The sequence below is a fragment of the Anser brachyrhynchus genome (genome assembly GCF_964034855.1).
Source record: "Anser brachyrhynchus genome assembly, chromosome: 29".
Lineage (NCBI taxonomy): Eukaryota > Metazoa > Chordata > Aves > Anseriformes > Anatidae > Anser > Anser brachyrhynchus.
Window position 1 is genome coordinate 439,107 of NC_137722.1, and position 18,184 is coordinate 457,290.

The 18,184-nt window shown below is 61.5% G+C and overlaps 1 protein-coding gene and 1 long non-coding RNA gene across 9 annotated transcripts; one reads left to right on the top strand and one right to left on the bottom strand.

The window, feature by feature from the left end:
• The first annotated feature begins 113 nt into the window (after positions 1-113).
• SLC11A2 (solute carrier family 11 member 2) lies at positions 114-16,242 on the top strand. 8 transcript variants are annotated; one of them, XM_080570635.1, is made up of 17 exons: positions 114-519; positions 4,086-4,172; positions 5,008-5,138; positions 5,681-5,806; positions 6,105-6,224; positions 7,203-7,309; positions 8,006-8,076; positions 8,157-8,224; positions 8,504-8,659; positions 9,043-9,201; positions 9,440-9,526; positions 9,999-10,118; positions 10,336-10,485; positions 10,772-10,845; positions 10,974-11,127; positions 11,568-11,621; positions 15,454-16,242. In XM_080570635.1, exons 1-17 carry the CDS (start codon positions 345-347, stop codon positions 15,529-15,531), a joined length of 1,917 nt encoding a protein of 638 aa, XP_080426761.1. In that variant the 5' UTR covers positions 114-344; the 3' UTR covers positions 15,532-16,242. The 8 variants fall into 8 exon arrangements, with proteins under 8 accessions (XP_080426761.1, XP_080426762.1, XP_080426763.1 ...); XM_080570636.1 differs by having other exon boundaries at positions 15,457-16,242; XM_080570637.1 differs by lacking the exon at positions 114-519 and adding an exon at positions 1,070-1,225.
• LOC308184024 lies at positions 15,875-17,645 on the bottom strand. The gene is made up of 2 exons (XR_013942551.1): positions 17,607-17,645; positions 15,875-17,019 (listed from the first exon to the last, which is right to left on the bottom strand). It is a non-coding gene; the product is annotated as an uncharacterized lncRNA (long non-coding RNA).
• Between the last annotated feature and the right edge of the window lie 539 nt (positions 17,646-18,184).

The following is an 18,184-nucleotide window of genomic DNA, read 5'->3' on the forward strand; positions in this document are numbered from 1 at the left end:
TATCGTGCTGCACCCCTGGGGTTCGGGCCACTGGGGCTCGGTGATAATTCACCATATTGATCCGGCCCCGGAGGGATAACGCTTTATCAGCGCTGCACGTCCCAGCAGCTGGGAAATGCGCCGCGGCGGCGGTTGGGTCCCTAATCGTTGAAACAGCCCCGGTGGAGCAGAGTCCAGACCGTCCCGCTCGCTAATTACAGGAGCGCTCCTGCTGCTCGACAAAAAGCCCTTTTAATTGTGCCGGGAGACGATAACGCCGCCCGGGAGCACGCAAGGCCGCTGGCGAAGGCCCGCATCAAAGCTCACGGCCGCCTGGGGGGCGTCCGGCGGGCGATAGGGCGGGCATGGCCGGGGCTGGCGGCCCCGCGGCCCCCCAGGGGACTCTGCCCGCGGGGCGCAGCAGGGTGGGGACACCTCTTATAGCCGGCGGCCGGGCACCCGGTAGCAGGAGCGGCGTCGAGCCTCGCACCATGCCCCGCAGGCACCGCCTGGAGCCCGGCCCCACCACCTGCGAGCTGAGTGAGTGCCCCGCGGCCGGGCCGCCCGTTTTTTTCTCCGGTTTGGGTGTTTTTCGGAATGCCCCGCGGAGGTTTTGAGGGGACGGCATTTTTGGTGCCTGTCCAGCGTAACCCGTCGGAGCTTTCGTGAGGAGAATTGCTGCGCGAGTTTTCACGGGAGCAGCCCGGAGTGATGGAGAAGCAGCGTTTCTCTGCTGAAAAACAGCCAGAAAAACGAACAGGACCCAAAACTAGGCTTTTTTTCCCAAAAAAACCCACAACGTTGTCTGATGGTTCTGGATGAGTTGCAGCTGCCGCATGGGGCGGGCTCAGCCTCGGGACCGGGACCGGGCTGGTGCCAGCGGCACCGGGCAGGGAGCCGAGCGCGGCCGAAAGGAGCCGAACGGAGCCGAGCGCTCCCGGGCCCCGCGGCGCCGAACGGAGCCGAGCGCAGCCGAAAGGAGCCGAGCGGTCCCGAGCCCAGCGGCGCCGAAGGGAGCCGAGCGCGGCCGAACGGAGCCGAGCGGCTCCGAGGTCTCCGAGCCGAGCGCCGCCGAACGGCTCCGAACGCTGCCGAGCCGAGCGGTCCCGAACAGAGCCGAGCGGCCCCGAACGGCTCCGAGCGGAGCCGAGCGGCCCCGAGCGCGGTCGGCCCGGTGTGGCGGCGGAGGGCGCCGCGGTCGGGCATGAGGCGGCGGCGGCGGCGGCGGCCGGGAGCGGCCGAGGCGGTGAGCGGCGGGGCCGGGGCCCGGGGCAGGGCAGGGGGAGCCCCCTGAGGCCCGGGGGGGCGCTGGGGAGGAGCCCTGGGGGGGCTGGGGAGGGCCCCCCCTCAGGGTGCCGATGGGGGACCCCTGAGGGGAGCGCTGGGGGGGGGGGGGGGGGGCGAGGAGGGGCCCTGAGGGGGCCTGGGGGTGCTGGGCTGGGTGGGGGCCTTGGGGTGCTGGGGGGTCCCTGGGGTGCTGGGGCTGAGCTGGGGGGGGGGCTGTGTGTGTTGGTGGTGAGCTGGGGGTCCCCGGGGTGCTGCGGGATCCCCCAGAGGAGGTGAGGGACGGGGTCAGTCCGGGGGGGGCTGATGCCTCCAGACCCAAGACGCTCCCCCCCCCCCGCCCCATCCCTGAGCCCCCAGCACCCCCACGGCCCCGCCTGGGGACCCCCGGGAACCCCAGCCCCCGGGGGGGCTCCCCCTGGGCGTGGGGGCCTCACGCGTCCCCTTGCCCTGGCACCGCTTCGGGCCGGGGTCCGGAGGCCGGAGCTGCCGGGGGTGACCCCGGCGGGTGACGGCGGTGACACCGGCACCGCGGGCACGGCGCTCCCGTGGTCCGCCCGGCTCCTCGCCTCTTCGTTTCGTGCTTCTCAGCGTTCCTCGCCCCGGCCTGCCCCCCTCGGCCTGGCTTTCTGGGGACGTTTCCGAGCCCCGAGCCTCGCTATTGCCGTGGGGCCGGCGCTTGTCGGTGGGCCGGGGGCGGCTCGGTGCCCTCCTGCCCTTGGCCACGGCCTCTCCCGGTGCAATTAGCAGGGAGGAGCTCGCCTCATTAACCCGGCAGCCAGCCGGGAGGCCTCGTGGCGGAGCCGAGGGTTGAGCAACCCCGTACCTTCAGCCACGTCGCCCGTCGGGTGCCGGGGTGGGTGAGAGCCCGGGCGTGCAGGGGATCCCGCAGAACCAAAGCGGGCACTGCCGCGGGTTTTTGCCCGAAAACCCCGGTTTTTGTCCATAGCTGGCGCTGCCATGGCGCGGAAGGTGGTCAGGGTCTGGAGCAGGAGGGTGAGGGGTTGGTTTGCAGTCCGCTCGGCTTTTGTGGGTGTTGCTCTTAGGGCAGCGGCGTCCGTAGGGAATGTGGCCGGGAGTTCTGCACCATTGCACAAAGGGCTGGCCCCGTAGGGCCCCGGGGCGCTCCGGAAGAGTTACCGGTGCCTGAGGAAAGCAGCAACATCAAAGCTCGAAATCAAATGCCACGACCTCAGCGGCAGGAACTGTTCCCAGCGTGGGACTGGGGCTGCCCGATAACCCACGCCGAGCGTGCAGCCCTCGTGACAGACGGCGGCTCTGCCTCCGGCTAGCGGGGAGAACAGACCCAAAGGGCCGAGGCTCATCAGCAAAAAGACGGGTATCAAAAGCCCAGTAGTAGCAGCTTTGCCTTTGGAGCAGAGCGACTGCACGGTATCCTCGGCTCCTCGCCCCATTCCCAAGCGGGTTTCCTCCTGGGAAGGCGGCCGCCGTGCCTGGGTGTGAACACAGGGAGCGAATCCAGACCCACACGGTGACGGTGAGACCCACGGGGGCTGGGGGTAGGAGCAGGGCCGAGCCCCCCGCATCGCTTCCGAACCGAGGAGCTCGCGGCAGAGATAGCGGCGCCCGTTTTGCCCCCCGCCTGCGCGGGGCCGCCTTTGGCAAGCAGATATCAGGGTCAGGCAGCGCCGTGCCGAGCGTTCGCCCTGCCTTCGCCTCCCTCCGCCTCGCCGGTGGCCGTGCTGGGAGCGCTCATGGGGCCGGCAGCCGAGGCGAGCGCTGCTCCTCCGCGGGGAGCCGGGGAAAAGACGGCTTAGTGCTGGAGTCTGATCCGAGGAGCCCTCGGGGCAGCACTTTAAGCGTGAGCCTAGAAGGAAGGAAACAGTGGAAGTGTGCGCGGGAGGAAAGCTCCGTGCCTCCCCCCGGGCAGGAGGGGTCCAGGCAGAACCGTGGGGGCCGCGGGGCTGCCACCGCTCCCCCCGGGCACGGCGGCGGCCCTGGAGGGGACGGGGCAGGCGGCGGCGCAGCTCTGCGCGGTGGCATCCAGCGGGAATTCTGCTCTGGAGCAGACCCTCGAGGCTGTCTGCTGCCAGAAGCGGCGAGCTCGGGGCTGCCGGGGCGCGGCGGCTGCTTTGTTCGCCCAAAAGTCAACAGCTCGCAGCCTCGAGGGCGCGGACGGAGGAACAGCGATCGTGTCGCGCCAGCAAGCAGCGGCCTCGCTGCCCTCTCCGGGTGATTTTGGCAGCCTTCGTAGCTGGGGGTTTGCTGCTGCTGGTGGAAGCAGCAAGTGAATCTTCACAAACCTAAAATCGGTTCGAATCGCTTAAATTGAATTGCTGTTGGATGTTTTCCTTTGATGTCTTCGTATTACGAGGAGCTCCCCCCGTTAATGCACGGGGTCGCTGGCGGAGATGAAGCGCTCCACATCCCTACGATAGGTGCTGGTGGTGCGTCGAGGTGTCCTTGCGGGCTCTGGGGTTGGCTTTTGGGGCCAGCTTTGCGCGTCCTGCCCCAGCTCCCGGCGCCTTTCTGCCCGGGTCAATGGTGCAAGGGCTGCGTCCTGCTCCCAGAAGAGCTCTGGATGCTCCGTGAGGGCGCGGTGTAGGTCCGACACCCCTGCCCGGAGGGAAGGAATGCGGTTTTTGTGCACCGAAAGGAAATTCCCCTCTTGTCTCCACAGCTGGAGTTTCACAAGAGGCACGGGGACACGGCCAGGTGCTCTGCTCCCTCCTCCCGGCCTTGTGGCTGGAGCTCCCCCGGGGGAAATAACTCTGTCCCTGCCGGTGGCAGCCGCTCTCCCGGGGGATTTCGGTCTCCTCCTCGGCACCCCCAGTAACCAAACCCTCCCCTCTCCCTTGCAGCCAACACGGCCCATTTAGACCCGTCCCCGGAGCACCAGCAGGGCTCAGCCATGGGGACCCCCGACACGGACCTGAGGACGCCCAACGGTAAGCGCCCCCCGCACGTCTCCAATCGCCCCCCCTCTGCAAAAAAAAAAAAGAACAAAAAAACCACGGCGGGGTCAGCGTGTGCCCATCGCTGCCCGGAGCGGGGCCAAGCCCCGGGTCCTGGGGCTCGCCCGGCCTTGCTCAACCCGGGCAGCCCGGCACCGCCGGCTCCCCCCGCGCAGGGCCGGCTCCGGAGCCATTATGCAAGCGTGCCGCGAGGTCTTTGGGAGGCTGGGAGGAAGGAGGAGCTGACGGGCTGCAGTTTGCTCTGATGATGCAATAGGAAAGTTGGTAAAAGAGCGGCCCGTGGCGGTCGGCCCCTTCCAAGGGCCGGGTGCTCGGCGCGCGCGGCTCCGGGAGCAGAATGCCGCGGACAGAGAGCAGAAGTGAGTACGGCCCCGCTGTGCCGCTGGGCGGGGGGGGGTCGGCTGACGTTAGGGCTCTTCACGGGACGTTAGGGCTCTTCACGGGACGTTACGGGTCTTAGGGGCAGGAGTTTGCAGTTTCCTTGCCGGGGTGACCCCCACACCCTGCTCACGAGTAGAAACCGTCCTGAAAACTCGCCTGCCAGGGGAGCTCGGGGCGATGTTCTCCGCAGAAGCAGCAGCGGCTCTGCTCCTTGACGATTCCTTGCTCCTTGCTCTTGGCTGTGGCTCCTCGATGATTCCGGTCACGCACCGTGCTCTTTTTGTTGATTGTCTTTACAAACAGCCTGACCCATGCCAGCCAGCCGCGAGGCCGGGACACGCACGGTTTGCTTTGCAGAGCCTCTGCCAAGTTTCTCCCGTGAGGTTTTTCACTCTCTCCTTCCTTTCCCCCTCTGCTCCTCCCCCAGAAGATGGCTTCGGGGACGGCATCAGCACCGTCTCTGGCAGCAGGAACCCGCTGCAGCCCCCGGACACCTCCTCGGAGGAGCCCTTCACCACCTACTTCGACAGCAAGATCCCCATCCCCGAGGATGAGACGGTGGGTGCCTCCCCAGCAGGAAATCGGGTCGGAAAAAGTTCTGCAGGCGGTGGGTGCTGGGGGGGAGCAGCACACCTGGGTGCCGGCTGCATCCGTGTGCAGCTTGGGAGCGTGCTCCAGGGCTGGGATAGGGGAGGGCGAAGGGTCTCCAAGCTCGCCCTGGGGTTAATGATTCATCCGGGGTGATTTGGCTCAAGAGCTGCCAACGAGCAGAGAAATCGCCCTTTACAAGCCCAGGGGAGGGGAGGTTGGCTCTTTGTTCCCTTATCGGGGAAAGGGAGCACACGAGTGTGGCTTTGTCCCGCTCTGAGCAGGGGGGTGACAGTCCTGCTGTTGTGGGAGGCTTCATCTCCCACGCCGGGTCGGGTCCTCGGCTGTCCCCGCGGGCAGCGATGGCTGCGGGGCTCGGGAGCAGGTGAAGGAGCAGCCCGACCTCACCGGGGCAATGAACATCAAAACCTCTGCCACGCTGGTTGCTCTGGGGCACGCCACGTCCCCGTGGCAGAGCTGGGCGCTGACGTCCCCATCCTTCCCCATCGCAGCACTCGTGCTTCAGCTTCCGCAAGCTCTGGGCTTTCACCGGGCCGGGCTTTCTGATGAGCATCGCCTACCTGGACCCGGGCAACATCGAGTCGGACTTGCAGTCTGGGGCCGTCGCAGGGTTTAAGGTCAGCACGGAAACCTGGGAGGGAAGCACTGGAAATGGTGCCCCCGGTTGGTTTAGGGCAGGGGTGCTGGGCTGAAAGCAGCCTGGGGGTGGGGAAGGGGGAAACGAGGCACCCATGTGCGCTCTGCAGCCGGTAACGCATTCGGATCCTTCCTGCGCCAGCTCCAAGCCCGAAAAACAGCCTCCAAATGTTCATAATGTGTGTTAAAAAATAAAAGCACTCTGACTTGGCAGGCAGGTGCGGGATGCAGGGACCCCGCTGCGCCCACACACCCACTGGTGCCCTCCTCTCTCCCCAGCTGCTGTGGGTGCTGCTGCTGGCGACGGTGATCGGGCTGCTCCTGCAGCGGCTGGCCGCGCGCCTCGGCGTGGTGACGGGGCTGCACCTCGCTGAGGTCTGCCACCGGCAGTACCAGAAGGTGGGTGACCGCGCCGCTCGGCTGGCCGGGGGCTCTTCCGCCTCTCCTGCCACTCACTGTGCCAGATCCTCCACGGGAGAAGGTGTTTGGGTTGCTAAAATATGTTTTCAGTCTCGTGTCTTTATTGTTCGGGGAGCTGGGGGATTACGTTGATTTCTTCTGCGTGGTTGGAAGAAAGGCAGGTTTAGAGAGAGGCTTTAATCACAGCCCGAGAGCTGCCCCACTGAAGGAGGGCCTGGGTTGGCAGGAGGCGGCTCGGGGACGCTTCAGGTCCCGTCGGTGTTTTCCCCGTTTGCAGGAAGGAAGGCAGGAGGAGGGAGGTGTGGTGAGTGTCCTGGCACTTGGCAGTGACTCGCAGCCAGAGCCTGCAAAAAAAAAAACCCTGATTTCAGTTGTTCTGTCTGGATCCTCCCTCCCTAAGTTCCCGAGGCAAGCTGAAATACGTGTCGGTTAGATAAGCACAAGGCATCACGAGGAGAGAAATGGCATGTTTAGAACAAGACCCTTTTCTCGCGGTTCATCCCCCTGCTTCAGAAGCCCGCGGGGCCGTGCGTCGCCCTCAGCTGCGGCTGAGCAGGGCTGGGGAAGTCGGTGATGTCCCCATCCTGTCAAACCCTCGAGACTCGTCACTGGCGTGACCGTGTAAAAGGGCTCCCGGCTCGTCAGCACGCAGAGCTCGCTGGTTTCACTCTCGCAACGCGCGATATCTGTTGAGGCGAGTAATTGAGGTTATATAAGTGACCCGGGAACCTCCCCTGGGGATTGCCACAGGTAACCTGCATTTCTGCTCCAGACCAGCCCCAAGTGCCAATTGTCAACATGTTTTCCGCACGTTCATTCGATGTGGAAGCAGCAAAGCAGGGAAAAGCAACAGCTCCGGAGTGTGCAGTCCCCGTAATCACGTGTTCCTCTCGGAGATTACAGGGAGAAGCGAGCTGTTCCCTCTCTTTGTTGATGGGGCTGTTTCTGTACCCCCAGGTTCCTCGGATTATTCTGTGGCTGATGGTCGAGCTCGCTATCATCGGCTCCGACATGCAAGAAGTCATCGGCTCGGCGATTGCCATCAACCTCCTGTCGATGGGGAAGTGAGTTGGGTTTGTCGTCACAGGGACGCAGGAAATGAGTGCCCCCCTCTAGGATTAAGAAAGGGACGTCGTGTGTGCCAAATGTACTCATTTATTTCCTATAAATCTCCCAAAATAAGCTCTTTGGGGAGGGTGATTCACCCACGCTGTGCTGGCTCTGTCCTAGATGACTCAGCCGCTGGTGCCCGATTTACTTTGGCTCTAAGGAGAACTGTAGGTGGCTGCCTTTTTTTTTTAGCTGTAATTGATACGTGCCAAAAACTGGGCTGCTGCCTCCCTGGCAAGTTTTGTATTCCCAGTAAAGGACCGCCAGGAAGATGTCCCTTTTTAGCCACAAAGGCTGGAAATCAAAACCTCCAAGGAAGCTACCTTTTTGTACCAACTTGCTGCTAAAGTCTCGCTCGCTCCTGTCCTTGCTGCAGACGTGCAGTTTGCTCTCTAGATTTGAGGAAAAAAATATTACCGGAGCTATGCTGAGCTCTTAGCTGCTTATTTGCTGCTTTGAGCAGAAAATAAACCTCCGGGGTCTTGTCCCGTGTAGGCAAACTTCTCGTCAGACTGCAAACAAACCTCTTCACAGCGTGGTTCCTTCCCCAAACAGATGGCCTAAGGAAAAAGAGATTTTTGACCCTGAAGTTCTGGTGGGGGAGGTGGGGGGGGGTTCATCAGCTGACGCCTGCTCTCGCCTGCCTGCAGGATCCCGCTGTGGGGCGGCGTGCTCATCACCATCGCCGACACCTTTGTCTTCCTCTTCCTGGACAAATACGGTAATTCCTCCGGTGGAATCCTGGAAGGGAAATCAGGTCCGGCCCTCCCGAGCACGCTGACAGTCTCTTTCTCTTCGCAGGTTTGCGGAAACTGGAGGCGTTCTTTGGCTTTCTGATCACCATCATGGCGCTGACGTTCGGATACGAGGTACTTGCAGCTGGAAAATGCAGGCTGTTTGAAGCTGGGTCTGTACGGAGGGGTAAGGCTGGCACCCAGCTGCTGTGCACGCTGCAGCGCGAGCACCGGTGCGTGCTGCTCAGCGAAGCATCCCTGCCTTAACTAAATGGCACACGGTTGCCGCAGTGTGGTTTTGCCTCCCCACGGTGGCCACGTTTTGGTTTTTGAGTATTTTCAGATGGGCAGTCCAAGCTGCTGCACGATGCACCTCACACTAAACCCCCCCTTTTTTTGTGTGTTTGTGCCCAGTACGTCACAGTAAAACCTGACCAGGAGCAGCTGCTGAAAGGGCTCTTCATCCCCTACTGCCAGAACTGCGGCACGCCGCAGCTGGAGCAAGCCGTGGGCATCGTGGGCGCCGTCATCATGCCCCACAACATGTACCTGCACTCTGCCTTGGTCAAGGTGAGCAGCTGCTCTGTGGAATGCAGAGAGGGGAATGCTGTGCGGGGAGCTCGGCGGTGCTGAGCGGTCACAGCCACGGAGCTTGGAGAGTCAGCATTTATTATCGAGGGGACACAGCAAACCCCAGGCTGGTTGGGTCCCTGGATGTCGGACGCGTCCAGTTCCGAGCTAGCACAGCCACGCTGACAGGGCTGTCAGCATTTTAGATGCCAAATCATTGCTTGTTCTGCACATTCGTAGTTTTGCTTCCCTTCAGCGTGTTCTCCATACTTTTGGTGACCTGTGTCCCACTGCCAGTCTGATATAACATACTTAGAGTTAGAAGTAGTGGAATATCCAGTTCCCTTTTGTCAAACTTGCTGTTGTCACCATCTCCCTTTCAGTCCCGGCAAGTGAACCGTGCAAACAAGAAGGAAGTCCGAGAGGCTAACAAGTATTTCTTCATCGAGTCCTGCATAGCCCTCTTTGTCTCCTTCATCATCAACATCTTTGTGGTGACCGTCTTTGCTGAGGCTTTCTTTGACAAGACGAATGCGGATGTGGTGAGTGGGGCTGGGACACGGCTGTGATTTCTGGGCTGATGCCGAGCCGTGGGGCTGCTGGGGCAGCAGGGGGGCTCTGGGCCTCCTCAGTGCCCCTGTGTCAAGCAGAGCCCACTTATTCTGTGTGTAACTGGGGGGGGGAAGACGACGGGTGCTGAAGCTGCCCGTGTAAACCAGCCTGAGGGGCCCCAGCGCTCCTGCAGAGCCGGTCGAGCCGCCTGCCCTTGTCTCGTTGCAGCACGAGGTCTGCGCCAACACCAGCAGCCCCCACTCCTCCCTCTTCCCCAGCGACAACCAGACGCTGCAGGTGGACATCTACAAAGGGGTGAGGACCTGCGGGGCGGGACAGCCTTGGCTGTTAGCTGCTGGTAAACTAACAGCAGCTAAACAGTAAACTAAAGCTCCTGGGTAAACAGAGCCCGGGACGTTGCTGAAAGCAGAGCTGGAAGAGGGCTCAGGAGGTCCTTGAGCCTCGCCCTATGCCCAAGCACAATTATCAATCCCTTTGCTAATTGTGCTGCATCTAACCTGACCCCAGAGACACCCCTGCTCTGCCTATTGCCCTCTTTTATTAGCTTGGCCATGACAGAGTTTTCCCTTAAATCCACCCCAAATCCCCTTTCTTAAGATGGGAGTCCACGGGGCGTTGCCTTACTTGCAGCAAATGTGGGGAGTGCTTTTCCTTCTCCAAATGGATTATTGCTTCTCCTCCAACTCTGTGCCCATGATGGGAAGCGCTGGCCACGGGGGATTTACTTGGGACTGAGCAGATGGGAACCTGCAGATCTCTGTTCCAGGGCGTCGTTTTGGGCTGTTACTTTGGCCCCGCCGCTCTCTATATCTGGGCAATCGGGATCCTTGCTGCAGGCCAGAGCTCAACAATGACGGGGACGTACTCCGGACAGTTTGTCATGGAGGTAATGAGCGCTCTAACAGCTGCCTCTGTCCCTGCTCTCTCTCTTCATGAACCTTTAGAGCTAATATCGGTCATTTCCCTTCACTGAGCACACGGAAGCTCTGTGAAATTCTCTTATGTGCCTTTCAAACTAGTCAGCTTTTCCTCCTGCCCTCACCCCCCAACACACTTGATGTCTCCTTGCTCTTCTCACCCACAGCTGCTCTTTTTCTCTGCAGGGCTTCCTGAATCTGCGCTGGTCCCGCTTCGCCCGGGTGCTGCTGACCCGCTCCATCGCCATCACCCCCACCCTCTTCGTGGCCATCTTTCAGGATGTCGAGCACCTGACGGGCATGAACGACTTCTTAAATGTCCTCATGAGCCTCCAGGTGAGGGACGGGGCTCAGAACAACGCTTGGAGCCCTGAACGTCTCAGGCTCTGGTGCTAAGCTGAGCAGAGAAGTTAGCGTTGATTGATTCTGGTCTGTGGTGGGAGGTGAAGAGGTTCCGCCAGGGTTTCAGATTGCTTCCTTTTTCCAGCCAGGGGAAGTCCCTTTGACTCGCTTTACAATAGCCGTGGGGAAATGCTGTCAGCTGTGAGCGGTGTTTGTCCGTGCCGAGATAACCTAAACGATTTCCACTCTTTATTCTTCTGCCTTTTGTTGCATGTTTCAGCTTCCTTTCGCTTTGATCCCCGTCCTGACGTTCACCAGCCTGCCCAGTGTCATGAATGACTTTGCCAACGGACTGTAAGTACGGAGGGGACGGAGCAGGCGCGTTGCTTTCTCAGGCACGCCTTTCTGACCTCACCTCCTGACCCCCCAGATGCAAGTGTGGCCCCTCTGCTTCACTCCCCGTGCCCTGATTTTGCTCACAGGTTCTGGAAGATCGGCGGCGGAGTGGTGATCCTTCTCATCTGCAGCATCAACATGTACTTCGTGGTGGCCTACGTCATGTCTCTGAACCACCTGGGTTTGTACATCGGGGCGGCGCTTCTCAGCGTGGTCTACCTGTCCTTCGTCGCCTATTTGGTAAGTCTGGAGTGTCCCTGTAGGGGGGACACATCAGCAGACTCGTTTTTTCACCACTCTGTTAATATTGTCACGTTTGGCAGGCATTAAACTCTGCCAGGGAGTCAGAGCAGATGGGGAAATTGAGGCTTTTGTGGCCGGGTCGGCTTGGGAACCCTCTGTGCCGCACCTGCTAACCTGCACGGCCTCTCCCCGGCTCTTTCAGCTGTTTCTGTAGCAATTGGCAGCTCCCCAAAGGGCTTCCATTTATCAGTCACAGCAGGTGAAAAGTTGGAGGAGAATTTGTAATAATGCCAGAGGAGCAAAATGCCATCAGTGCCTTGTTTGTTTTACTTCTGAACTCTGCTTCTGCTATTTAAATTCACTGTTTATTTAGCTGTTACCCCAACTGGCCGTGCAGCCCGGGTCTCCCTGATCTCCAGCGCCTCCTTCTCTTGCAGACCTGGCTGTGCCTGATCGCTCTGGGCGTCTCCTTCCTGGCCTGCGGGAAAACGGTAAGCGTCACCCGGACCCTGCTGACGGAGGAGTCCCCGTCGCACGCCGCCAAGTAGCCGCGGCGCCCCTCCACAGAGAGTAGCCATCAGAGCCAGTGCGTTTCTATGGTTTACCGTGTGAACATATACAAGTGTATGTGCGGTTTGCACAGGGATTACTGGTGCAGTTCTCTGCTTGTCGCGTGGGAAATCAGATGTACATACTGGGAAATGCGTTGCTGCTAAAAATACTAAAAAGTCAGTTGTTTTCTTTGCTGAACGCCTCTAATCACAGCCGTAAGAGCGGTGCTGAGCACTACAGGACCTGCACGCAGGCTGCCTGCTTGCAGACACTAACACGTAGCAGAGGGCAGGGTGCTGTGCTGCTGACTTGACTCCTCGTTGTGGCTCAGCCCTGCCTCAGCCCCTTGTTTTTGCATTACAGCCAGCAGGCTCTCCCCTCTCCTTGCATTTTAATCCAAGTAGCAGAAATTCCGAAGCACAGTGAGAATCCAGCCCCACGTAATTACTGGGTCTCAGCTGCAGAATCAAAGGAACAATAAGCTAGGAAATTCCAGGTGCGCCCTTTGGGCCATGTCAGAGGGATGCTCCTGCGGTGACACTACGTTCAGGGTCTACCTCTGCAGTCAGCTCACGGCTCTGGATCGTGAGCTGACTGCATTTGATGTTTCACTGGAAAACACTGGGGGCAAACATCTCAAATTCACCGTGAGGCTGAATGCCACGTGCAGCTCCCATGCAGGTGGGAGCTGGGATGCCGGAGCAGCGTCCCCTGGCGTAAGGACAGGACGCCTCGGTGTTGGCGTTGTCATGTTGGTTTTTTAACTTGCCTGGCATGTGATTTTGGTGGTCAGCAAAGGAAAAAAAAAAAAAAGTTTTAATCTGTCTGGTTATTTATGGTTTTGTGAATTAATTTCCTATGGATGTGATTCATGGAAACACTGCAGTTCTCAAAAGTCCCTGCCGTGTGGCTCACAAAGTCACATTGCAGGGCGTGCCATCAGCCTTCGGTGCGGTCATCGCTGTAACACAACCCCAGGGCCTGATGTGCAAATCCTGTTTTAAGCTCACTACGTGACCTCCCTCATTGCCCTCCTCTGTCAGCACGGAACGTGTTCCGTTATCCGCTGGGGAGAATCAGAACCCTTCACCTGGGAGGCAGCCTCAGTCTGACGATGCCGAGAGCAGTCCCCTTGGCTTCTCTGATGAGAAAAGGCAGCCTGCCTTTTCTCCCGAGACAGATGAGTTGTGAGGTTACATCCTGCGTGGCCTCAGTGAGGTGTCCTGTGTCTGATTTGATCATGAAAACCGTGCTGGAAGCTGGAAGCCAGGTTTATCGGTGAGGTTTCTCTCCTCATCCGGGAGATGTAGCGCTGTCAGGGCACAGCTCCACGAAGATCTTTAGGTACAGAGCTGCTCTTGTGGATCTGAAGGACCCAGCACGAGTGGTTTGGTGTGAGCAAAGAGCCTGTGTTCACAGACGCTTCCACTGAACAGAGCTGCTGGCAGCTCTGCCTGTCCCCCCGGCCCCTCGCTGGGCTCAGCTCTCCCAAAACACGGGCTGGTGGCTGCTGGCCTCTCCCGCACATCCTCAGGAGCCGGGCTGGGTCCTGACATCCCTGTTCCAAAGCCCTGCACCTCCACGCGGCGTGGCACCGACCCCCAGTGGGCTCAGGCAGGGCTCTGGGCCCTCCTCGGGGATTTCAGCATCTTCCTGGGTGCTCCCCGGTCGCAGGGTGGCGATGGCTCTCGGAGGGGCCTCGCTGGGACACGCTCTGCAGGCAGCATGGCAGGGGAGCCCTGGTTTTGCTCACGATTCTCCTACACGGAGCTCTCCTGCGGAAGGTGACGGGCGCGTTGGGGACACGCCGTGGGTCCCAGCAGAGTTTCAGCCCGAGCCGCCTGTGCTGGCGTGGCTCGGCGCGATGCCTCGCACCGGCAGAGCTGGCGCGGGAGGCGGATGCAGGGCAGGGAGCGGAGGGTGCACAGAGCGCAGGGGCTGTGGGTGCTGGGTGGTGCTGAGGACACGTTTCGTAGAAGCGGGTGACACGACGCCAAAAGCCAACGCACGGTGCTACAGCTCCGTTTTGACTTGGACAGGGCTGTTTACGCCGTTCCTGCCCTTTACGAAGCCAGCTGAGCTTTACTTGCCCCCCCCCCCCCCAAATCTCGCAGGCATTAGAAAACAAAAAGTGCATGGAAACTCCAGCTGGAATTAACACTCCCCGTAGCTCCCGTAGGTGCTGTGCCTAGCTCCCCTGTCCCACGGTGCGAACAAAAAGCCAGAGCATGAACCTGTCTGTAAGTGGCGAAGGGTCTGCCTTCCGTGGCCACGGGCTCGTGTAATTCCGCTGTAGCGATCATCTCTGATCTTGTGTGTTTGGGGTTTGGGGGTTTGTAACTGCAGAGGGGATTTTCCTGGCTGCTCTACTGATGTAACGTGCTGACCGGAGCTCGGAGCAGGAGTCTCTGCATCACGCTGTCCCTCGTGGCTCCTGCTCCCCGTGACACTGATTTTTCCCCGTATCTGCCTTTGAACCAGTTTGTACAAACTACGTTTTCGATTAAAAAGACAGATACTTTTTCAACGTGGCTCCTCGGCTCTTTTTTGGGGGGTTGGTCGGAGGCGCGAGCCGCGCGTGGCTCTAACAGAAGAAGGGTTTGTGCCTGAGGACGGGGCGGCGCGGGACGGGCTCGTATAACGACCGAGCTAATTGTCCCTTGTGGTCTAAAACCCTTCTGCAGACAGAGGCCGAAGCTGCCACCTGCCCGTGTCCCCTCCTCCTGCCTCTGGCCAGCGCCAGCTCCTGCTCTGACCTGGGGGCACCCAACCCTCCGCAGCCTCCCCGTCCCCTCCGAGGGAGCTGGGCGCTGCTCCTGGCTCTCGGGGAGCTTTGTGTGGTTTTGGTTTTTGTGTTTGAAGAGGAAGGATTGCTTTGTAAGCCTGCTACGCTACCCTAACCGCTGCCGTGTAGGTTTTGTGTCTGTCTGGTAAGATGCTCTTGGTAAGTCCCGCTGAGCCTGCCGGTCTGATTGGCTGCAGCCGAATCTCGTGAGCCAAATTTGATTGAATCGAGCACTAAAATGAAGTCTTCCAAGCGGCGCGGCGGGCTCCCGGCCGCGTGCATGGAGCCCGACTGGCATGTTGGTGGCGGCAGCGGGGTGAAGCAGCGCCGGGCGCTTCGCCTGCACCTGGGCAGGGAGCGGCCGCTCCCCCCCCGAACCCCGCTGCCGTCACACAACCGTACCCAAACTGTGATCACATAGTGCTGATTGAGGCTTGTCTACACCCAAAACTCAATTACTTTCCCCCTTCGTTTGAATTAAAAGCTGCCGAGGGGATGCTCTGCAGACAAACCTGGCGATTCTGGAGCATCACCGTGCGTGTAGACGTGCCCCGGGGCTGGAGCGGTTTAATAAATAGCAGTGGCTGTGTGTGTCGCATCGAGCTCTGCCTTTCCTCTGCTTTAACCCCTAATTAGCAAATGAGTGGCAAATAATTAGCGATCCGATACCTTAAGCAATGGTCAGCGCAGTGGCAGAAGGCACCGCGGCCCCTTCCCAAGCTGCGTGCGGCCTCAGTGATTCCAGTGACGCTCCCTGCAGATTAATTAAGCACTTGCAATTAACTAGCGCCATTAACAGCTCAGCGAGTCTTCAAGAGCCCTAATATTTTATTTTTTCCTGTTTTGCGAGAAAGTCGCTCTGACGATGCAGTACGCGAGAGATTTGGGAAAAAAAGAGAACCCCCCAAACCTCCGAGTCCTGTGGCCGGGTCCCGAGGCCGCTGCGGTTCCCCAGCCCTGACCCTTTTCTCCTTTGCCTCTTCCAGCAGCAGCTGGGCTTCGCGATGCGCCCCGAGCTCTTCCTCCTCAACAACGTCGACGCGGACTCGGTCGTGGCTCGATGACGCCGGCAGCGCAGACGTTAACGGAGACCTCTGGTGCTGCAGGAAACCCCCCGGCAGCCGGGCTTGGCGCAGGGCCGGGCAGGATGGGGACGGGGAGCAGAGCCCAGGCTCTGCCCCGGGGAGCTCTGCGGGGCCGAGCACTGGGCCGGCGGCTCCGAGCACCCGGGAAGCTCCACTTGAAGGCATCGCCGCCGTTGGGGTCGGCGTCGCGCTTTTAGGTACCTCCAAAATTTTTATATTTAAAGAAAAAAAAAAAAAGTTGTGTCCAGCCCGGGAAGGGATGCGCTGCTGGTTTTCCGACCCGGCTTCGCGCTGTTCCTGCCCAGCGCGGCTCCTGCTGGTGCTGAGCGATGGATTTCCCTGCTCCGGGCTGGGCCAGGCGAGGGGCAGAGCTGCGGCGTTGGGTTCCCAGCGGCTTTGCAGGCGGGACGCGCTCCCTCTCGGAGCCCTTTCCCGAAGCTCCCCCCGTGTTTGGCACCCCGCTCGCCATTTCTGTGCCATTTCACGAAGTTTTGGGTGCCGCTGGGACCCTCCCGCAGCCCAGAATCGATCCTCAAGCAGAGTTTAAAATCAGCGTGATTAGTTTTTCTTCTATTTTGGTTGATTGTTTGCGATGACACTGTTGAGCCCCAGACGGATGCAGTTTCACTTGTCATAGCTTCGCTTTCCTTTAATTAAATCTCTGCTCTAATTAAACCTCTGACCAATTACACCTTTTTGTTTGCATTCAGCACTCGCTCGCACTGCGCTGGCTCCGACCGGGCCAGGTGTTCCCGGTGAATCTCTCAGCTCCCGTTGAACCTTTCCAGGTTTCACCCCACTCTCCCCAGCCGCTTCCCCCAGAAGAAGTCAGGGCACCGCCACGGTTTTGGGGCACAAATTGTGTTTTTTGCTATCGTGGCCGCTGTCCTGGAGGTAAGCGGGCACGTTGCGTGCCCTGGGTGCTGTGAGCGCTGCTCACGGGGGCTGCTCTGCGATGTTCGACCCGGCGGACTTTTCCTCGTTAATCCCTAACGAGCATCCACGCAGGGGCTCTGCGGGGGCTCGATTCTCCACGAATTCACTTTGAAAATAAACGAAGCTGAATTAAATCAACGGCACCTCGCTGGGAGCGGGGAGCCCCGTCTAGAGTTGAGGTGGTGGCTGGAGACGCCGCCCCCGCTCGGGGCCGTTAATTTAATTACCCGCGCTTCGTTAGCGGGCGCTGCTGGCGGGGCCGGGAGCTCTCCGTGCGTCCCTCGTTCGCCTTCGTGCTGCAATTAACGGAGCTGCGGCCGAGGGACTCCTCGTTTTGTGCCCCCCCCCCCCCCCCCCCCCCCCCCGAGCCCTGGGCCAGCCTGGCCGTGCCCAGGAGCAGCGAACCCCGCGGCCGTTAATTAGCGAGCAGCGGTTAATTAGCGCCGTGAACCAGCGCCGGTGGGAGCAGGATTGGGCCCGGTAAGGCTCGGGGGCTCCGTGGGCACGGGGGGGGCTCCAGGTGCGAGGGCGCTGGGCGGGGGGGGCAAAACCAAACGGGAAACGGGGAGCAGCAGCAGGAGCCCCCCCCGCCCCAAGCCCCGCCCACCTCCCGTAGCCACGCCCACCTCCCGTAGCCCCGCCCACCGCACAGAGGGGTGAATGGGCGGGGGGTGTGGCCTCCGCCACGAGGCCCCGCCCCCTCCCCCGCCCCGCCCGCAATGTTTGCGCGGCAAAACCCCGCCGGGCGCGCGCCGCCCGCCCTAGCGCCGCCCACGCCCCGCCCCCCGCAGCAAGCCCCGCCCCTCCGCCCAAGCCCCGCCCCCCGCCCCGCCGCCCAATGGGCGCGCCGCGGCCGTTTCAAGGCCCCCCCCGCTCCCCCCCCCCGCGGGAGCGCGCGCCGCCGCCGGTGCCACAATAACAAAGCGGCGGGCGCGCGCCGCGCCCCTCCCCCCGCTCCCTCCCCCTCCCCCCCTTTTCCCCCCCTCCCCCCTCACTCCCCTCCCCCCCCCGGGGCCGGACCGGGCCGAGCGGCGCGGGGGGGGGCCTGGAAACCGCCCCTCCCCCCCCCGGTGCCCCCCCCCCCCTTCCCGTTCCCCCCCTCCCCCCCCCCCCGGTACCGGGCCCGCGGCTCCGTGCGGCGCGGAGCGGCCCCGCGGGGCGCGCAGGTAACGGGGAGGGGAAGGGGGGGGGGGGGGGAACGGGGGGGCGGGGCCGGGAGCTTGGGGTCCCCCCCCCCTGCCCGGGGGGGGCCTCCCAGGGCTGGAGGGGGGGGACAGGCCCGGGGAGGCGGATCCGGTGCCCCCCCCCGGCCCCGTTCCCCCCCTCCGAGGTCGCTGCGGCCCCCCCCCCCAGGCCCTGCCCGCCCCCCCCGTAACCCCTCCCCCACGAGATAACCCCTCCCAAATCGCCCCGACCCCAAAATGACCCCCCCGGACCCAAACAGCAGCCTCCCAACCCCCCCGCCCCCAAATAACGCCCCAGGTACCCCCCGGTAACCCCCCAAATCCCCCCCCACCCCTAAATTACCCCCCCAATAACCCCCCCAATCCTCCTCTTACCCACAATAATGCCCCAAATACCCCCCCACCCCCCAATAACCCCCCCAGTACCCCCTGAACCCCCCTACCCCCCCAGCACCCTTCTGACGCCCAGTAACCGCCCAACCCCCCCAGTAACCCCAAACGCCCCCTCCCCG

Excerpts from the sequence above, each read along its gene's own strand:
- SLC11A2 (XM_080570635.1), top strand. The coding sequence starts at position 345 with ATGGCCGGGGCTGGCGGCCCCGCGGCCCCCCAGGGGACTCTGCCCGCG. Across the intron at positions 4,173-5,007 it reads GGACCTGAGGACGCCCAACG|AAGATGGCTTCGGGGACGGC; the intron begins GTAAGCGCCCCC and ends CTCCTCCCCCAG. Across the intron at positions 11,128-11,567 it reads TGTCCTTCGTCGCCTATTTG|ACCTGGCTGTGCCTGATCGC; the intron begins GTAAGTCTGGAG and ends CTTCTCTTGCAG.